A 17,984-nucleotide genomic window follows, 5' to 3' on the forward strand; every position below is an offset into this window, starting at 1 on the left:
TCCATGTGAGGTCCCCCAGTCTCCAGCAGCCGCTCCATGTGAGGTCCCCCAGTCTCCAGCAGCCGCTCCATGTGAGGTCCCCCAGTCTCCAGCAGCAGCCGCTCCATGTGAGGTCCCCCAGTCTCCAGTAGAAGCAGCCGCTCCATGCGAGACCAACAATATCAATATACAAGGAGGCGATATCCCCATACATATTACCACCATACTGTTACTTGATCAACCAGTCTACCAAGACCAATGATACCAATAACAGTATACAAGTAGATACAATACAAGATATCACCATACATATTAGCATCATAATGACCGAATATGAGTATACTGATACCAATGTTACCAGTATACAAGGGGTAAACATTACTCCCATACCGTTACTGACCAAATCCAGTATACTAAGACCAATAATACCAACAGAACCAGTTTACAAGGGACAAATATCATCACATACCTCATACAGTGACCATATAGCGGTAGGTCCCAGTTCTACGCAGGCTCTACATACCATATAAGTGATTACAGTGCAGTTACATCTATTGACTCACAGGGGCATCTTCTCAGATTGCAGTCACTTACTTATGCTTTTCTTCTACATCCAGCCTGGCCATCATGAGAACTTCTCCCAGCCATGGTTCGTCTCTGCAGAATCTACCTGACAAATATTTGAGGCTCATCCCTTTACAAGTTCCATATCTATACTGTTCCTTCATATAGTGGTTGGGCCTAGCTCTGTGACCCCATATAGTATGGGGCCCCCTCTATGCCCCTATACAGTAATAGGCATCTCTGTATAGCCCCCATTTAGTAATAGGCACCTATTTGCATCGCCCATATAATATTAGGCCTTTCTCTGGAGCTCCCATATAGGATTCCACTCCTCTGTGAAGCCCCCATGTAGTATTAGACACCTCTGAGCAGTCCCTTTATAATAATAGGCCCCTATGTGCAGATCCCATATAGTATACAGTCTCTCAGTGCAGGCCCAGTATAGTGTTAGGTCCCTGTGTGCAGCCCCTATATTGTAGGTGGTCCCCTCTGTGCATCCCCTATATAGTACTAGGCTCCTTCTCTGCAGCCCCCTATAGTCGGTACTGCCCTCCGTGAACGGCTCCATATCGCCCCTTCTCATGAATATTCATCCAAGTGCTCTGCAGTGATGGGCCCCAGAGTGACATTCATGAGAAATGACTGTAGTGCCCCCCCCCCCCCCCACGCCATCAAAGTACATTTACAGATTGTTGAGGACGAAGCTGAGAAAATTCCCCTTTTTCTCAGTGTTTCCAGCCCTGTGGGAACATAGAAGCAGGTTAGAGTCTTTTGAACATGTGAAAAGTTGATTATGCGGCTGCGAGTTGTTACATGTGTCTCTTGGGGGCTTCTCTAATCTGCTCACACTGTGTCGTTGTTGTGTGGCGGCCATTGTTTGCAGTGGTGCTGTGCCTGTGGGATGGCGTGCCCCATAGTCTGTCAGCAGGTGTCAGAGTTTGCACTGGGACACCTGGCTATGTCTATGGGATGAGTGGGGTGATTCCTAATAGGACGGTCGGAGATCTGAAGAACTAGAAGAGGCTGATAGAATACCGGATCCTACTTTGGTGTCGGAGGTTCCTGAGCTGCCATGGCTTCATCCTAGTGTTGTTGGAAGCTCTCATTCACATGGGCGGGTGTTTTCCTAGGTAGAGAGCTCCTATGAGAGTAAACATCAGATCATACACTTGTCCTCTTGTCTGCTCCATCTGTGGTCGGCTCTTACAAAATCTCAGTTTATCTGCAGCTATTTCTGTGATTTTCTTGTCCGTTTAGAAGTTACATAAACAGTGTCCTCTGTGCAACGCTTCCTGCGGGTCCAGATCTACACCTTACACTAGAAACGCCCTTAGTTCAGCAGAATCACCGGGTGACTGTTTCCTGGACTCTCTGCAGTGAGTAGATACTTTCTGCTTCTCCGCGAGTGTTGACAGGATTGTCATGTTACTAGTCATGGCTTCATTGGTCGCAGATACATCTACACTTGGAGACCAGGGGCAGATGGACAACTCTTCTGTTGAGTCCACCACCTACAACTATGACGAAGAACTCGTCACCGAGTGCTCAAGAATTGAAGCCAAGAATTTTGGGGCCTCGGCAGTGCCAGTCTTCTTCTACATGGTCTTCATGCTCAGTATTCTGGGCAATGGCCTCATCTTATTCCTCCTCCTAAAGTTTGAGAACATTAGAACAGTGACCAACTTCTTCATTTTCAACCTGGTCCTCTCAGACTTGTTGTTCACCCTCCCGCTGCCCTTCTGGGGTTACTACTATGGTCACCAATGGATATTCGGGACGACATCTTGCAAGATGTTGGCTTCCATGTTCTTCATTGGATTCTACAGCTCTATGTTGTTTCTCACCACAATGACGGTAGACCGATATATGGCGGTTGTTCACGCCATCTATGCTGCCAGGACCAGGAATCTGTTATATGTCTACGTGGTCAGTGGCACAGTCTGGGCCATCAGCCTCTTTTCTGCCATCCCCAAATTCATCCTGTATGGGACAAGAGAGAACTTCTTATATGGGGAGTTGTGCGAGGAGACGGGACTCGCCATAGACGAGCTCAATAGCTGGAAGCTGGCGGGTTACTACCAGCAGGTGGTCATGTTCTTTGTGGTGCCTCTTATCATCATCTTGTACTGTTACACGCTGATCATCATCAAGGTGCAATATACCAAGATGAACAACAAGGACAAGGCCATCAAGCTGATCTTCCTCATCGTGTTGGCGTTCTTCCTCTGCTGGAGCCCGTATAACATCATCATCTTCATCAAGGCCAAGCAGATGTCTAAGGGAACCTCAGATGATGACTGCGACAACACCATTGACTTTGCATTTTTTATTTGCCGTAACATTGCCTACTTCCACTGCTGCATCAACCCGTTCTTCTACACGTTTGTAGGGACCAAGTTCCGGAGGCATCTGTCCCATGTGGTGGGGAAGTGGATCCTGTGCGGCTCTCGGTACAGACCGTCCAGCCTAAGCAGCAGGACCAGCGAATACTCCCCCCAGACCGTCTACGAGTGAGGACGACCCACAGGTATCACGGCTCCCAGGACTGAACCCCAACGCTTCATGTCGTTATAAGGGACGGATGGGACGTGATGTGCGGGGGACATTAGGGGAAGCTTAGTGTAATATATACTACATCTTACTTTCCATCACTGGATACACCATCAGCCAAAATATCCAGCTAAGTTTATTTTGGTGTATCTCAGTTTATCATGTGTGATACTGTCTGCTGAGCTACTGTATCTAGTCTTATCCTGTGTGATACTTACTGCTGAGCTGCTGTATCTAATGCTATCCTGTGTGATACTTACTGCTGAGCTGCTGTATCTAATCCTATCCTGTGTGATACTGTCTGCTGAACCTTCAGTAATAAGAGACAGCACCGGCACAGCAGAGGTTACCTTCTAATGAGTGATTCTCTTTACTAGCATGCAAAGGGTGACTACTTGCAGGTACATGGAAAGGGTAAAAGTCCATGTGGGGTGCTCAGCTACTGATACATAGTCTTCAACTTCATAACATCTTAAAGTAGAAAAGTACCGGCACTCACCACATTTGTAGCAATTCCAAGTTCCTTTATTAATTAAAGCAAAACTTCATAACAGCAGGTGAGATGCCAGTGAAAAACAATGTGTTGCTGGTTACAGCTGTTTCACGCTCTCCCAGTGCTTCTACAGACCCCTGTAGAAGCGCTGGAAAACCGCGAAACAGCTGTAACCGGTAACACACATTGGGGGACATGTATTAACAGGCGTACAGGGCTTTTTCGGCGGAAAGTGGCGATTTGCGCATTATTTTATTCCCAAATGGCCGATTTGCAAATAAAATATTCGCAAATCGGCACTTTCCGCCGGGTACGCCGGGGAGGGGTGTGAAGGGGGCGGAACGGAGGGTGCGGACTCAGAGTCCGCGCGATTCACCATCCATTCCGCCAAAAGATACGCCGAAAACCTACTCCAGTCCTTAGCAGTCCGCCTCTACATAAATCCCCGTAGCGCCGGAGATGCGGGGACATTTATAAGTCCGGCGTAAAAAACGCCGGACTTAAATGTCCCCCTTTGTTTTCGCTGGTGTCTCGCTTGCTGTTAATAAAGGAACTTCGGAATTGCTACAAACATGGTGAGTGTCGCTACTTTTCTACTTTAAGACGTCTGCTGAATCTAATCCTACCCTGTCCGATACTGTCTGCTGAGCTGTTATATCTAATTATATCCCCATACAGTAATAGGGCCCCTGTGTCCCCATATTGTATTAGTGCCCCCCATATAGTAATAGTGATGTAATAATGTCCCCTGTGCCCTTATGCAGTAATAGTAATGTAATATTGCCCCCATACAGTACTAGTGAGGTAATATTGCCCCCATACAGTAATAGTCTGCCCTGTCTGTCAGTACGGCAGTGCTCTGGCTAGTCGGGGTGCATTATGATGCTGTCCCATTCACAGATGCATTTAGTCTGTGAAATGTGTCTAGAATATGGACTGTTTCACAGACTGAATATAGCAGTGATCAGGGAACATAGAGATAGCCATTTGCCCTATACACCCATGGGCTGTAGCCAATCACTGCAAGACTTGCGGCTTGTCCTCTCTTGGTTCTTATTAGTTTGCAGCCTCAGGGACTGATGTAGTTAGAGCAATGTGATAAAAGCCGTCCAGGACGGCACGTACCACCACAGGTGACAATGCACAGGGATGCATTAGGCTCTGTAGAGTTTTACCCTGACCTGCAGAATTGTCTTAGAAAGGGTCAAGTCAAGAAAAGAGAAGTTTTGGCCTCTTCGGTGCATCTGAACCCAGCCTGAAACCATGCTCAAGGACCTAGAGGATTCAGCAGCTCAGGAACTGTTCTAGATAAAAACTACCCTTCACACAGGTCACCTCCTGCATCACCATTTACCACCTGCCACCATCTTTTACTGCAACCATTCAAGATCTGTGCCTTTATTGTATGGAAGTTGCTGAGTAAAAGTTACCTGTTGTGCTGCAACCAGCTATGAGTCCCGGTGTCTTGATCTATACTACATGCACAATATCACCTGCACCCACGTACCACAAGGGCCTGGTGCAGACCCCCTGCTGGACTCACGGGGGACCACCATAAGGTTAGGTGCTCCACCGTGCTGCACAACACTACTAATCCCAGCAACCCTGCACTGTAACTTTGCACCACAAGTATATTCTGCTATATATCAATCCATCACAACACCTATTATCTCTTGCGGTACCACAAATCCACAGCAGGGATCCTGATCTAGAGGCCAGGTGACGTATTAAAGTGTAACACCGCTGGTATTCAGTCATGTAAGCAGACATAGGAGGGGGCTGCTCTGTAAGGCTGTAGAATACGGTCTACAATGTGGATAGTGTCGGCCCATTCTATGCTAGGAGCCAGGTCACATGGCCATGGATTCCATTGGTTGTGCATTTGCCATGAGCCAGAATAGACCTGCACTTCCATGGTCGGGGCTCCTAGACTTTCATGCCTCCTCCTCAGTCCAAGTTTGCCAGTAGCCCCCGGATGAGGTTTCCGGCTTAGCTAGAAGATCATGTTGCATCTGTATTCTGATCCAAGCTTACAATATTAAAATATGGAACTGATTGGAGTAGAGTTTCTTCAAAGGACGGGGATCACTCACTTCTGAGACATCCTCCCCAGACAAGTCACCACTTCTGCAGAAGTCTAAGACATTGCTAGGTCACTGTGCAGCTGCAGGGAAGCCATCGCTGCGGCTGCTTCCCTATAAATGAGGAGAGGTTCAGAACATCCTGTGAGAGCTCAGCTATGAGAAACCGTACAGGGTAAAGAGTTATCACAACATCTCCCAGTGTGCAGTGCAGCAGCCTGCTCTGTGCGGTGATAATATAACAGGAAACCAGCAGAACTAGGAATAAAGAACACCTCTGAAATGTAAGGTAGGAGACCTCTAGGATTTAGGTTTCCAAGTTAGATGTAGACGGATAGAATTAACACAGCAGTGCAGTAATACAGACTGCTCCACCTGTAGTAAACCAACACTGCAATGCAGAACTACATACTGCTCCACCTGTAGTAACAATTCACTGCAGCACAGAACTACATACTGCTCCACCTGTAGTAACAATTCACTGCAGCACAGAACTACATACTGCTCCACCTGTAGTAACAATTCACTGCAGCACAGAACTACATACTGCTCCACCTGTAGTAACAATTCACTGCAGCACAGAACTACATACTGCTCCACCTGTAGTAACAATTCACTGCAGTGCAGAAATACATACTGCTCCACCTGTAGTAACAATTCACTGCAGCACAGAACTACATACTGCTCCACCTGTAGTAACAATTCACTGCAGTGCAGAAATACATACTGCTCCACCTGTAGTAACAATTCACTGCAGCACAGAACTACATACTGCTCCACCTGTAGTAACAATTCACAGCAGCACAGAACTACATACTGCTCCACCTGTAGTAACAATTCACTGCAGTGCAGAACTACATACTGCCTAACCTGTAGTAAACCAACACCACAGTGAAGAAATACATACTGCTCCACCTGTAGTAACAATTCACTGCAGAGAAAAATGACCTTTGAAAACTTGATTTTAAATAGATATAGTTATAACAGCAGCTAGGGGATAAATAGCCTGAAAGTGGTGGGGGGAAAACTGCCCCCTCCCAACTCAGATTGTATACTAGGGTAGATGTGCGCTCCATGGCCACCTTACTGCTAAGCTCATGGAGATGGAGGCTTCCGCTGCAGTCTGGTCTCCATGGGATTCATGATGGATAAGAAAGGAATATGGAGAACCGGCCATTATATTCCTGACCCTATATATATGCTTGGCTCATGCTATCTGGAAGATACTGCAATGCTTTCCCCCTTATGCTGGTGTATCTTGTCAGGTTTTTTTCTCTCGTTTTACCTAATGATCAATGTTTCTATGGCGTACACTGCAGTTCATGATGATCTTCTATGGACCTGCTATGGACTCTTTATTCATGTAAACTTATCGCAGGTGTCTTCTTGTAAACTCACTATATTGGACGCATTGTTTATAAAATGTATATTTCTTTAATGAAAATACAGCTGGAAGAATAGTACTGTACTTAAAAGATAACAATACATAAAAACCCTCACTATTCTATAGGAAGAATTGCATTTTATGGCCCTGGGGGTCCAGCAGGTGGACGGCAGGAAGGGAAGTTGATGCCAACCAATAGGTATCACTCTGTATGTTGTCTTCATGCCGCCCCCCTGGCTAAGAGATGGCAATGAGAACCAAAGCCCAATCCTCATAGTGGCCCAGAACAAAGAATAGGAAAGCAATGACGCCCAGGACTTCCCTGCAAGTGTGAACTGATCCCGATTCGGTCCCCAGACACCAGGCCAAGGAATGACAAAAACACAAAAAATTACATTATCACATTTCCCCTCTCCCTCTAAGACAGCCGCCTTCATCAGGGGACTGTGACAAATACTAAAGAAATATGTACAGGGAAAGAAAAATGGAGGCAATGTGTTATACTGTGCTAGGTATATAGTGTATATAGATGTCCAGCTGGATTCTCAGCTTCTAGCCCCTAGTGCAGGTCACCCCAGAGTTGGGGTACAGTAATATCCAGGTAGAGAAGCCAAAGCCAGCTTAGATCCCACAAAATTAGGGACCCGTCCTGTAACGGAAAACAGGTAAATCGGATAAAGGATCCAGCCTGTCATTGCCGCCCAGGATAATTATCCCTGCAGCCAGCACAACGGGGCTGTAACACAACGATTACATTGAAAAAGTGTTTCAGGAGTGTTTGCCCTCCCTTAGGCCCAAGGTGTTTGGAAACTTAAGACCACATATAAATACATCAACACAATCTATTTTGCCCCAGACTCGCTCACTTACAGGCCGTCCTGCATTACATGTTACAATACAGACCTTGTGAAACCCTGTTATGGTATAGGGCTCGCTACAGCCGTGCACCCTGGTATGGTATAAGGCCTGCTGTAGCCACAGACCCCGTTATGGTATAGGGCCCGCTGTAGCCACAGACCCCGTTATGGTATAGGACCCGCTGCAGCCGCAGACCCCGTTACGGTATAGGACCCGCTGTAGCCGCAGACCCCGTTATGGCATAGGATCAGCTGTAGCCATGGACCCCATTATGGTATAGGATCCCATGTAGCCACAGACCCCGTTATGGTATAGGACCCGCTGTAGCCGCAGACCCGTTATGGTATAGGGCTCGCTACAGCCGTGCACCCTGGTATGGTATAGGGCCCGCTGTAGCCACATACATCCTGTTATGGCATAGGACCCGCTGTAGCTGCAGACCCAGTTATGGCATAGGACCCGCTGTAGCCGCAGACACCGTTATGGCATAGGACCCGCTGTAGCTGCAGACCCCGTTATGGCATAGGACCCGCTGTAGCTGCAGACCCCGTTATGGCATAGGACCCGCTGTAGCTGCAGACCCCGTTACAGCATAGGACCCGCTGTAGCCCCGCACATCCCGTTATGGCATAGGACCCGCTGTAGCCCCGCACATCCCGTTATGGCATAGGACCCGGCGTAGCCCCGCACATCCCGTTATGGCATAGGACCCGCTGTAGCCCAGCACATCCCGTTATGGCATAGGACCCGCTGTAGCCGCAGACCCCATTATGGTATAGGATCCGCTGTAGCCCCGCACATCCTGTTATGGCATAGGACCCGCTGTAGCCCCGCACATCCCGTTATGGCATAGGACCCGCTGTAGCCCCACAGACCCCGTTATGGTATAGGATCCACTGTAGCCCCGCACATCCCGTTATGGTATAGGATCCACTGTAGCCCCGCACATCCCGTTATGGTATAGGGCCCCCTAGAGCATGGGTCTCCAAACAGCAGACCTCCAGCTGTTGCAAAACTACATTTCCCATCATGCCTGGGCAGCCAGAAGCAAAGCTTTAGCTGTCCAGGCATGATGGGAGTTGTGGTTTCACAACAGCTGGAGGGCCGCAGTTTGGAGACCCATGCATTATTCTATCAGGCCCATGATACACAGTGGCTACATGGCTAACACTATTCTAATAACTAGTAATAATGGAGATCTCTGCTATCAGAACCCTCAATAGTTCAAGGCCAGAAAATCCCTTTAACCCCTTCAGGACCCAGGGCTATTTACAGTATTCAGATCTGACCAGTCTCCGGAGGCACCGACATTTTATTGAAAATTGAGTTGACGTTTTCATTGTTGCCAGTCTGGGGTCATGTGACGCGGATCGATTTTTAATATTTTGTTTTATATACAATAAATCTATTATTGCACCTAGTTCACGACGTTGTCTGACTGCAGGCCAGCACCATTACCTCATCTATAAACCTTATGGCTCATGTGTCCCCATCTTTTTACTGGCAGCAGACTGGAGGCCTCCACCATCTGCACCTTGTGATCACTCCACAACTGATTGCAGAGGACACCCCCTCCCTGTCACCCTGACCGCAGCATCTAAAGGGTTAAAAGTGATGATCAGCACACAACTCTTGGATGTTGCCAGGTTCCTGTATGGGTTTTTCATCCTGGATATATTGTAACAAACCCTCAGCTGTGACTTATCTAAACAAGGTGGTCAGTGGCAGCAAGCAGAGATCTTGGCTGAGGAGCTGCGCCCCATAATCTGGATATTATATAATAAGGGGATTTGTGGAAATTAAATTATTTTAGGGTCCATTTACACGGAAAGATTCTCTGACAGATTATCTGCCAAAGATTTAAAGCCAAAGCCAGGACTGGATGTGAAAAGAGGAGAAATCTCAGGCTTTCCTTTATGACCTGATCTTTGTCTATAGTCTGTTTCTGGCTTTGGCAGATAATCTTTGTGTAAATGGACACTAACAAAGGGAAATCTACATAGACAAACCTGAGCGGAGCGCTGACAACTGTGAGCAATGAAGGGGTTAACAGGTCACAGACCCCTTCCCTTATAAATTGCCGGGTGAGCATGGCTCCATGGATGGGGGGGGAGTCCCCTACATCCATCTCTCTAGAGGCGATGACGCCGACAACATTGTGTGAAACTCATTTTATTTCCAAGAGGGAAAATGTGACAAAGTCCAAACCATGTGGAGGAATCGTGATCCTCCCTGCAGCTGATCTATGACAGGGCGAGAGTGCAGGCAGGGGTGCGGCCTGCAGGGGGCAGCGGCCTTACAGGTTCAGGAGCTTCTCATTGAGAGCGATCTGAGCCTGGGTGAGGTTGGCGAGATACGTGACCATGAGCAGATCCTGGAGGAAAGAGCAGAGGACGTGTAAAAGTACTGAACAACGGACATGCCCCCCCATTATCAGATGCAGGACCCCCACTCACATTTATGTTGCTGTTCAGCATAGACTCAAAGTCTTCGGGGGCTATCGTCGGTACTTGGTTGACCAGATCCATTAGAAAGCGCCCCACATTGTTGTCTGCAGCGACTTTACCCGACTGAAATAAGAAAAGACAATGAATATAACGTCTGAGGCGGCTGAAGAGGCGGGAATGGAGGGGGGCTCACCAGCACATCCTCAGCGTACTGCAGCACCGTGCTCAGGGAGTCCTGCAGGCGGGTGGCAGCGGAACCCACCTGCTGCAGGTCACTGGTCAGCCCAATGGAGCGGTTGGGGTTGAAGCAGGTTTTTGTGATAAGGTCGACTGAAAGGAGAAAGAAAAGACGTCAGATCTGTGTGCAGTACCCAACACCAGCCACTAGATGGAGCCAAACTCTACAGGACATCCATCACCTGATAGGATACGTGACGGCTCCCGACACTACTCACCTCCGATCCGCTCCGTGTCATAATACACTGACTGCACCGTCAGCGGCGTGAACATAACTCCCATCGTCTTACCGGGAACTCCCATAGGAGTGCTGCAAGGGAAGCACACAACTGAGCAGTCAGGAGGAGAGGGCAATGCTCTGCATAGAGGTCAGGGGTGCAATACTCTGCAGGATATATCACTATGTGTCAGGAAGTAGAGAGGACAGAGCAATGTTCTGCAAATCAGGGGTGTAATAATCTGCAGGATATATCACTATGTGTCAGGAAGTAGAGAGGACAGAGCGATGTTCTGTAAATCAGGGGTGTAATCTGCAGGATATATCACTATCAGGAGATAGAGAGGACAGAGCGATGTTCTGCAGATCTGTAGAGACGTCAGGTGTGTAATACACCGCAGGATATATCACTATCAGGAGGTAGAGAGGACAGAGCGATGTTCTGCAGCTCTGTAGAGAGGTCAGGGGCGTAACACTCCGCAGCATATCGCACCTGATGTAGGCCTTGATGTTCATGCGCCCCCCCTGCAGGCTGGTGTCCACGGTCAGGTGGATGGGGTTGGTGGCCTCGCGGCTGTAATACTCGTGGATGAGCACGGAATGTTCGGTGATGTCGTTTCCTGTGGCGTACCTGCAATACATCATCTGGTCACCATGTGAGGGGGCGCTGCAGACTCCCCAGCAGTGGGGGAGGGGTCACTCACCAGCCCAGGATCTGCTCCGTGGATGACACCTTCTTGTGCAGCTCGTACATGTTCTTGGCAAACTCCATGTCCACGGCCACCTGGAAAACATGAGACGTGAGCGCCCCCTGCAGGCACGGCCTCCCCTCCCCCCACCAGAACCGCAGGTACCTCATCCTCAGACTCATTATGGGGCACAGAGAAGCAGTTGGTCACCTCCACAGAGTGCTTGTCCACCGAGCCTGTGGGGGAGGAGCACAGGACATACAATGTATGCAGTCACATGACCATGTAACACGTCCTAATGTGATATATTGGAGTATTAGTCACAGCCGTCACTGTTACATTATACAGAGGCAAAGGGACTATGGTGGTCCTGCCCCCCAAAAGCTGGACCCCCCACCACCACATCACTGCAGTACATATGTCCTGCCCCCCAAAAGCTGGACCCCCCACCACCACATCACTGCAGTATATAACCCCCCCCACACACACACACTGCAGGATACACCCCATACACTGATCCCCTTCTCTACACCGCCCCCCTGTACACACTGCAGTATATATACCCCGCCCCCCTGTACACACTGCAGTATATATATATATCCCCCCGTACACACTGCAGTGTGTGTATATATATATATATATATATATATATATATATATATATATATATATATATATATATATATATATATATATATATATATATCCCCCGTACACACTGCAGTATATATTATACCCCCCCCGTACACACTGCAGTATATATTATACCCCCCCCGTACACACTGCAGTATATATTATACCCCCCCCCGTACACACTGCAGTATATATTATACCCCTCCCGTACACACTGCAGTATATATTATACCCCCCCCCGTACACACTGCAGTATATATTATACCCCCCCCCGTACACACTGCAGTATATATTATACCCCCCCCGTACACACTGCAGTATATATTATACCCCCCCGTACACACTGCAGTATATATTATACCCCCCCCGTACACACAGCAGTATATATTTTACCCCCCCGTACACACTGCAGTATATATATACCCCCCCCCCCGTACACACTGCAGTATATATATACCCCCCCCCCTTACACACTGCAGTATATATATACCCCCCCCGTACACACTGCAGTATATATATACCCCCCCCCCGTACACACTGCAGTATATATATACCCCCGTACACACTGCAGTATATATATACCCCGTACACACTGCAGTATATATATATACCCCCGTACACACTGCAGTATATATATACCCCCCCCCCGTACACACTGCATTATATATATATACCCCCCCCCCCGTACACACTGCAGTATATATATACCCCCCCCGTACACACTGCAGTATATATATATACCCCCCCGTACACACTGCAGTATATATATATACCCCCCCGTACACACTGCAGTATATATATACCCCCCCCCCGTACACACTGCAGTATATATATATACCCCCCCCGTACACACTGCAGTATATATATACCCCCCCCGTACACACTGCAGTATATATATACCCCCCCCGTACACACTGCAGTATATATATACCCCCCCCGTACACACTGCAGTATATATATACCCCCCCCCGTACACACTGCAGTATATATATACCCCCCCCGTACACACTGCAGTATATATATACCCCCCCCCGTACACACTGCAGTATATATATACCCCCCCCCCCGTACACACTGCAGTATATATATACCCCGTACACACTGCAGTATATATATACCCCGTACACACTGCAGTATATATATACCCCGTACACACTGCAGTATATATAAACCCCCCCCCCCCGTACACACTGCAGTATATATATATACCCCCCCCGTACACACTGCAGTATATATATACCCCCCCCCCGTACACACTGCAGTATATATATATACCCCCCCCCCGTACACACTGCAGTATATATATACCCCCCCCCCGTACACACTGCAGTATATATATACCCCCCCCCGTACACACTGCAGTATATATATACCCCCCCCCCGTACACACTGCAGTATATATATACCCCCCCCCGTACACACTGCAGTATATATATACCCCCCCATACACACTGCAGTATATATATACCCCCCCATACACACTGCAGTATATATATATCCCCCCCGTACACACTGCAGTATATATATATCCCCCCCGTACACACTGCAGTATATATATACCCCCCACCATACACACTGCAGTATATATATACCCCCCACCATACACACTGCAGTATATATACCCCGCCCCCCGTACACACTGCAGTATATATACCCCGCCCCCGTACACACTGCAGTATATATACACCCCCCCCCCCCGTACACACTGCAGTATATATACACCCCCCCCCTCCGTACACACTGCAGTATATATATAGCCCCCTGTATACACCGGTCGGTCCGGAGACTTATGAAGCGATCCCCTCCCAGGCCCTGACACCACACACTGCTCCCCATGCAGCGGGTCTCCTCCTCACCCAGCAGGGTCCCGATCACCCGGGCGGCGCCCTCATTCCTGCGCTCGTAGCTGTCCACTATAGAGGCCAGGACCACGGGATGAACCTTGACCACGGGCCCGTGCAGAGCCGCCGGCATCACCGTCACCGCCGGAGCCGCCATCTTGCTGCTGAAGAAAGAGCGACCAGGGGGCGGAGCCACGGCACCACATCCGCACACAGTATCTGATTGGTGGAAGCTGCGGCTGAACATGCCGCGCCCTGATTGGCTGCAACTATTACCGACGGCTACAGTTCACGAAATAGTGTTATTGTGTCTGCTGAGAATGTACCGTAACCCCGGGGGCGGGAACTACAAGTCTCAGCATATCACGGGCTCCCGGGACACTGACTTGTCCTGACTGAACGGAACAGTCTAGTACCGGCTGTGCGGAATAACAGCGCTCCGGGTGCACGTGGTGTGGAGCAAGTCACGTGATGTGTGCCCCGCCCCCTGTTACGGTTGCTAGGTGACGGCGGTGTACACAGACAGGAGAGAAGGAGCAGCATGGCTACCTACTACAGCGCCAACCAGGTACCTGATGGATGGGGCAATGCTCTGCAGAGTGGGGATGGGAAAATGCTCTGCAGAGTGGGGATGGGGAAATGCTCTGCAGAGCGGGGATGGGGCAATGCTCTGCAGGCTGAGGCTGCCAATGGGACTGGGGCAATGCTCTGCAGACTGAGGCTGCCAATGGGACTGGGGCAATGCTCTGCAGAGTAAGGCTGCCAATGGGACTGGGGCAATGCTCTGCAGAGTAAGGCTGCCAATGGGACTAGGGCAATGCTCTGCAGAGTGAGGCTGCCAATGGGACTGGGGCAATGCTCTGCAGAGTAAGGCTGCCAATGGGACTAGGGCAATGCTCTGCAGAGTGAGGCTGCCAATGGGACTGGGGCAATGCTCTGCAGAGTGAGGCTGCCAATGGGATTGGGGCAATGCTCTGCAGAGTGAGGCTGCCAATGGGACTGGGGCAATGCTCTGCAGAGTAAGGCTGCCAATGGGACTGGGGCAATGCTCTGCAGAGTGAGGCTGCCAATGGGATTGGGGCAATGCTCTGCAGAGTGAGGCTGCCAATGCTACTAATGCATAGCGCTGGAGATTACTGCTCGCGAGGTTACTTATTACCCGGGGTGTAGACATCTGGGACCCCCAGACTGCAGATTGAGGGGTGTTGGGCTGTTTTATAGAAGATCCCTATAGACCCCTCTAGGGGGCGCTATCACCTGTATGCTATATGGAATAACATGGCCGCTCACTGGGGTCTCTTCTTCTCGATCACAGTATAACAGCGCCTTCCGCTCCACCAAGCTACAGAACTGGAACGTCCCCAAACCCTACAAGGAGGTAACGTCCATGTCCTGTCAGTGCTGGGGACTACGACTCCCATCATGTGCTGCTAATTATAGGCTGTCAGGATGATGGGGGTTGTTGTTGTGTAACATTTATAACATTCTGCAGCGTTGTAGTTCACGACTCTCACCATGGCTGGACAATACTGCTGCTAATTTATTTTACAACTCTTTCTAAACTACAACTCCCATCATTGTAGTCATGGAGTTTTTCATTTTACAACATGTGTGAATGTTAGTTTTGCCATAGCATGCTGGGGGTTGTAGTTGTGCACCAGCAGAATCCCTCAGACTGTGGAATGCCGACCTAAGCAGCGGCCAGCAGGGGTCGGTGTAGTCATACATTATACTGTACCATGATGGGGGTTGTTGTATTTGTGACTGCTGATCTAAGCAGCGGCCAGCAGGTGGCGGTGTGGTCATACATTATACTGTACTATGATGGGGGTTGTTGTATGACTGAATGCTAATCTAAGCAGCAGCCAGCAGGGGGCGGTGTGGTCATACGTTATACTGTACCATGATGGGGGTTGTTGTATTTCTGACTGTTGCTCTAAGCAGCGGCCAGCAGGGGGCGGTGTAGTCATACATTGATGTTGTACCATGATGGGGGTTGTTGTATTTGTGACTGCTGATCTAAGCAGCGGCCAGCAGGGGGCGGTGTGGTCATACGTTATACTGTACCATGATGGGGGTTGTTGTATTTCTGACTGTTGCTCTAAGCGGCGGCCAGCAGGGGGCGGTGTGGTCATACGTTATACTGTACCATGATGGGGGTTGTTGTATTTCTGACTGTTGCTCTAAGCGGCGGCCAGCAGGGGGCGGTGTGGTCATACGTTATACTGTACCATGATGGGGGTTGTTGTATTTCTGACTGTTGCTCTAAGCGGCGGCCAGCAGGGGGCGGTGTGGTCATATGTTATACTGTACTATGATGGGGGTTGTTGTATGACTGAATGCTAATCTAAGCAGCGGCCAGCAGGGGGCGGTGTGGTCATACGTTATACTGTACTATGATGGGGGTTGTTGTATTTCTGACTGTTGCTCTAAGCAGCAGCCAGCAGGGGGCGGTGTAGTCATACGTTATACTGTACCATGATGGGGGTTGTTGTATTTGTGACTGCTGCTCTAAGCGGCGGCCAGCAGGGGGCGGTGTAGTCATACGTTATACTGTACCATGATGGGGGTTGTTGTATTTCTGACTGTTGCTCTAAGCGGCGGCCAGCAGGGGGCGGTGTAGTCATACGTTGATGTTGTACCATGAATCTGAGTTCTCGTCTCTTTCAGAGACCGTCCACCCATGACGGCTTCACACAGTTCATTTCCAATGACAGAGGTCACCTGCTTCCGGGGGTCCCCAGGTCAAAGGTCAGTTCATGGCTCCATCCCATCTGCTCTGCTCTCCAGTATCTTCTTCTATGGCTGCCCTCCCTTCCTCCCATCATGCTCCAGCTTTGTCTTTGTCTCCCCCTGCTGGCAGCCATGCTTCTGTCCTAACCTGAGTCTCACTGCTTTCAGACCAGTCCATGGGGGACGTTCATCGGCACCTGGGATATGCCCTCCAAAATCCCCCCCGCTAAAGTGAACCTGACCTCTCGCTCAGCAGACGCCTCAAGACGTCTCAATGACTGGATCAAGAAGTCAGAGTCCCTTGTTAGCGCCTGTAATGGACTGCAGCCAGACGTCACCGGGAAGGTGTGTGCTTCTCCTGGATACTGAAGGTCGTGCTGGGACGTGTAGTGTCACAGGCCTCCCACTGATTATGGCCCTCAGCATAGGACTTGGTCTTCCCTCTTTGGGGTGGCAGACGTCTAGGGGTGATGGGTATCTAAGCATCATGACACCTTATTTATGGATTTACATTTCTGGACCAACAGGTTCCCCATAAGATAGAAGAAGATCCCAAGCAGCTGAGCTGGGGCCCCAGTCAGAGGAGTGAGCGTCCTCCATGCAGCCCCCCCGGCACTGGGAACGGAGGCCGAAGCAGCCGCAAGGAGGAGCAGGGAGACAATGGGAGCAGAACATCCCCCCGTGAAGACCTAGAGGTGGACTCCTGATCCCTGGGGACATCCATGGGGCAGAGGCCGGGACCGGACATCCATGGGGCAGAGGCCGGGACCGGACATCCATGGGGCAGAGGCCGGGACCGGACATCCATGGGGCAGAGGCCGGGATCAGACATCTACATTAAACCTCTTATAATGTTAATGGACGGGAGTGATCGTGGGGTCACACACTACAGAGACCACCCCACATGTCATACAGGAAGCTGAGATATAGGGAGCTGTTTGGTAGTTTGTAGTGGTCGGCCGTTGCTTTAGCCATATCTATGACATACACTATGACGGCCTCAGCCTCTCCCCGTCACACCATCACTATAATAAACAGATCCATCAGTCCTTCCTGTATCACTCATGTAATACACCGCCATGGCCCCAGAGGGCGCTGCGTCATGTTACTGCTGCCATCTGGTGGCCACTGTCAGGAACCTGTTGTGTTTCATCACCCCAAGCCCTGTGTCCCCCTCCCCAGTACTGGGTAATAATGGGTTCTGTAGCCAGAAGTGTGGGAGCCGTCCCGCACCCCATCACATTCCTCACACATACAGTCATCCCTCCAGACAATGCA

General features: G+C 49.6%; 3 protein-coding genes across 4 annotated transcripts; 2 read left to right on the forward strand and 1 right to left on the reverse strand.

The window, feature by feature from the left end:
* Positions 1-1,977: 1,977 nt before the first annotated feature.
* On the forward strand, positions 1,978-3,362 carry LOC138771372 (C-C chemokine receptor type 3-like). The gene has a single exon (XM_069951019.1). The coding sequence runs from the start codon at positions 1,978-1,980 to the stop codon at positions 3,055-3,057; it is 1,080 nt and encodes a 359-aa protein (XP_069807120.1). The 3' UTR covers positions 3,058-3,362.
* A 6,703-nt stretch (positions 3,363-10,065) lies between these two features.
* EIF3F (eukaryotic translation initiation factor 3 subunit F) lies at positions 10,066-14,235 on the reverse strand. The gene is made up of 8 exons (XM_069951414.1): positions 13,989-14,235; positions 11,665-11,735; positions 11,515-11,594; positions 11,304-11,441; positions 10,812-10,903; positions 10,550-10,686; positions 10,366-10,479; positions 10,066-10,283 (listed from the first exon to the last, which is right to left on the reverse strand). Exons 1-8 carry the CDS (start codon positions 14,218-14,220, stop codon positions 10,206-10,208), a joined length of 942 nt encoding a protein of 313 aa, XP_069807515.1. The 5' UTR covers positions 14,221-14,235; the 3' UTR covers positions 10,066-10,205.
* On the forward strand, positions 14,229-17,755 carry CFAP126 (cilia and flagella associated protein 126). 2 transcript variants are annotated; one of them, XM_069951415.1, is made up of 5 exons: positions 14,233-14,541; positions 15,289-15,351; positions 16,644-16,724; positions 16,875-17,051; positions 17,234-17,755. In XM_069951415.1, the coding sequence occupies exons 1-5, from the start codon at positions 14,515-14,517 to the stop codon at positions 17,411-17,413; spliced, it is 528 nt and encodes a 175-aa protein (XP_069807516.1). In that variant the 5' UTR covers positions 14,233-14,514; the 3' UTR covers positions 17,414-17,755. The 2 variants fall into 2 exon arrangements, with proteins under 2 accessions (XP_069807517.1, XP_069807516.1); XM_069951416.1 differs by lacking the exon at positions 15,289-15,351 and having other exon boundaries at positions 14,229-14,541.
* Positions 17,756-17,984: the final 229 nt, after the last annotated feature.

This window comes from Dendropsophus ebraccatus, chromosome 13 (genome assembly GCF_027789765.1).
Source record: "Dendropsophus ebraccatus isolate aDenEbr1 chromosome 13, aDenEbr1.pat, whole genome shotgun sequence".
Taxonomy (NCBI): domain Eukaryota; kingdom Metazoa; phylum Chordata; class Amphibia; order Anura; family Hylidae; genus Dendropsophus; species Dendropsophus ebraccatus.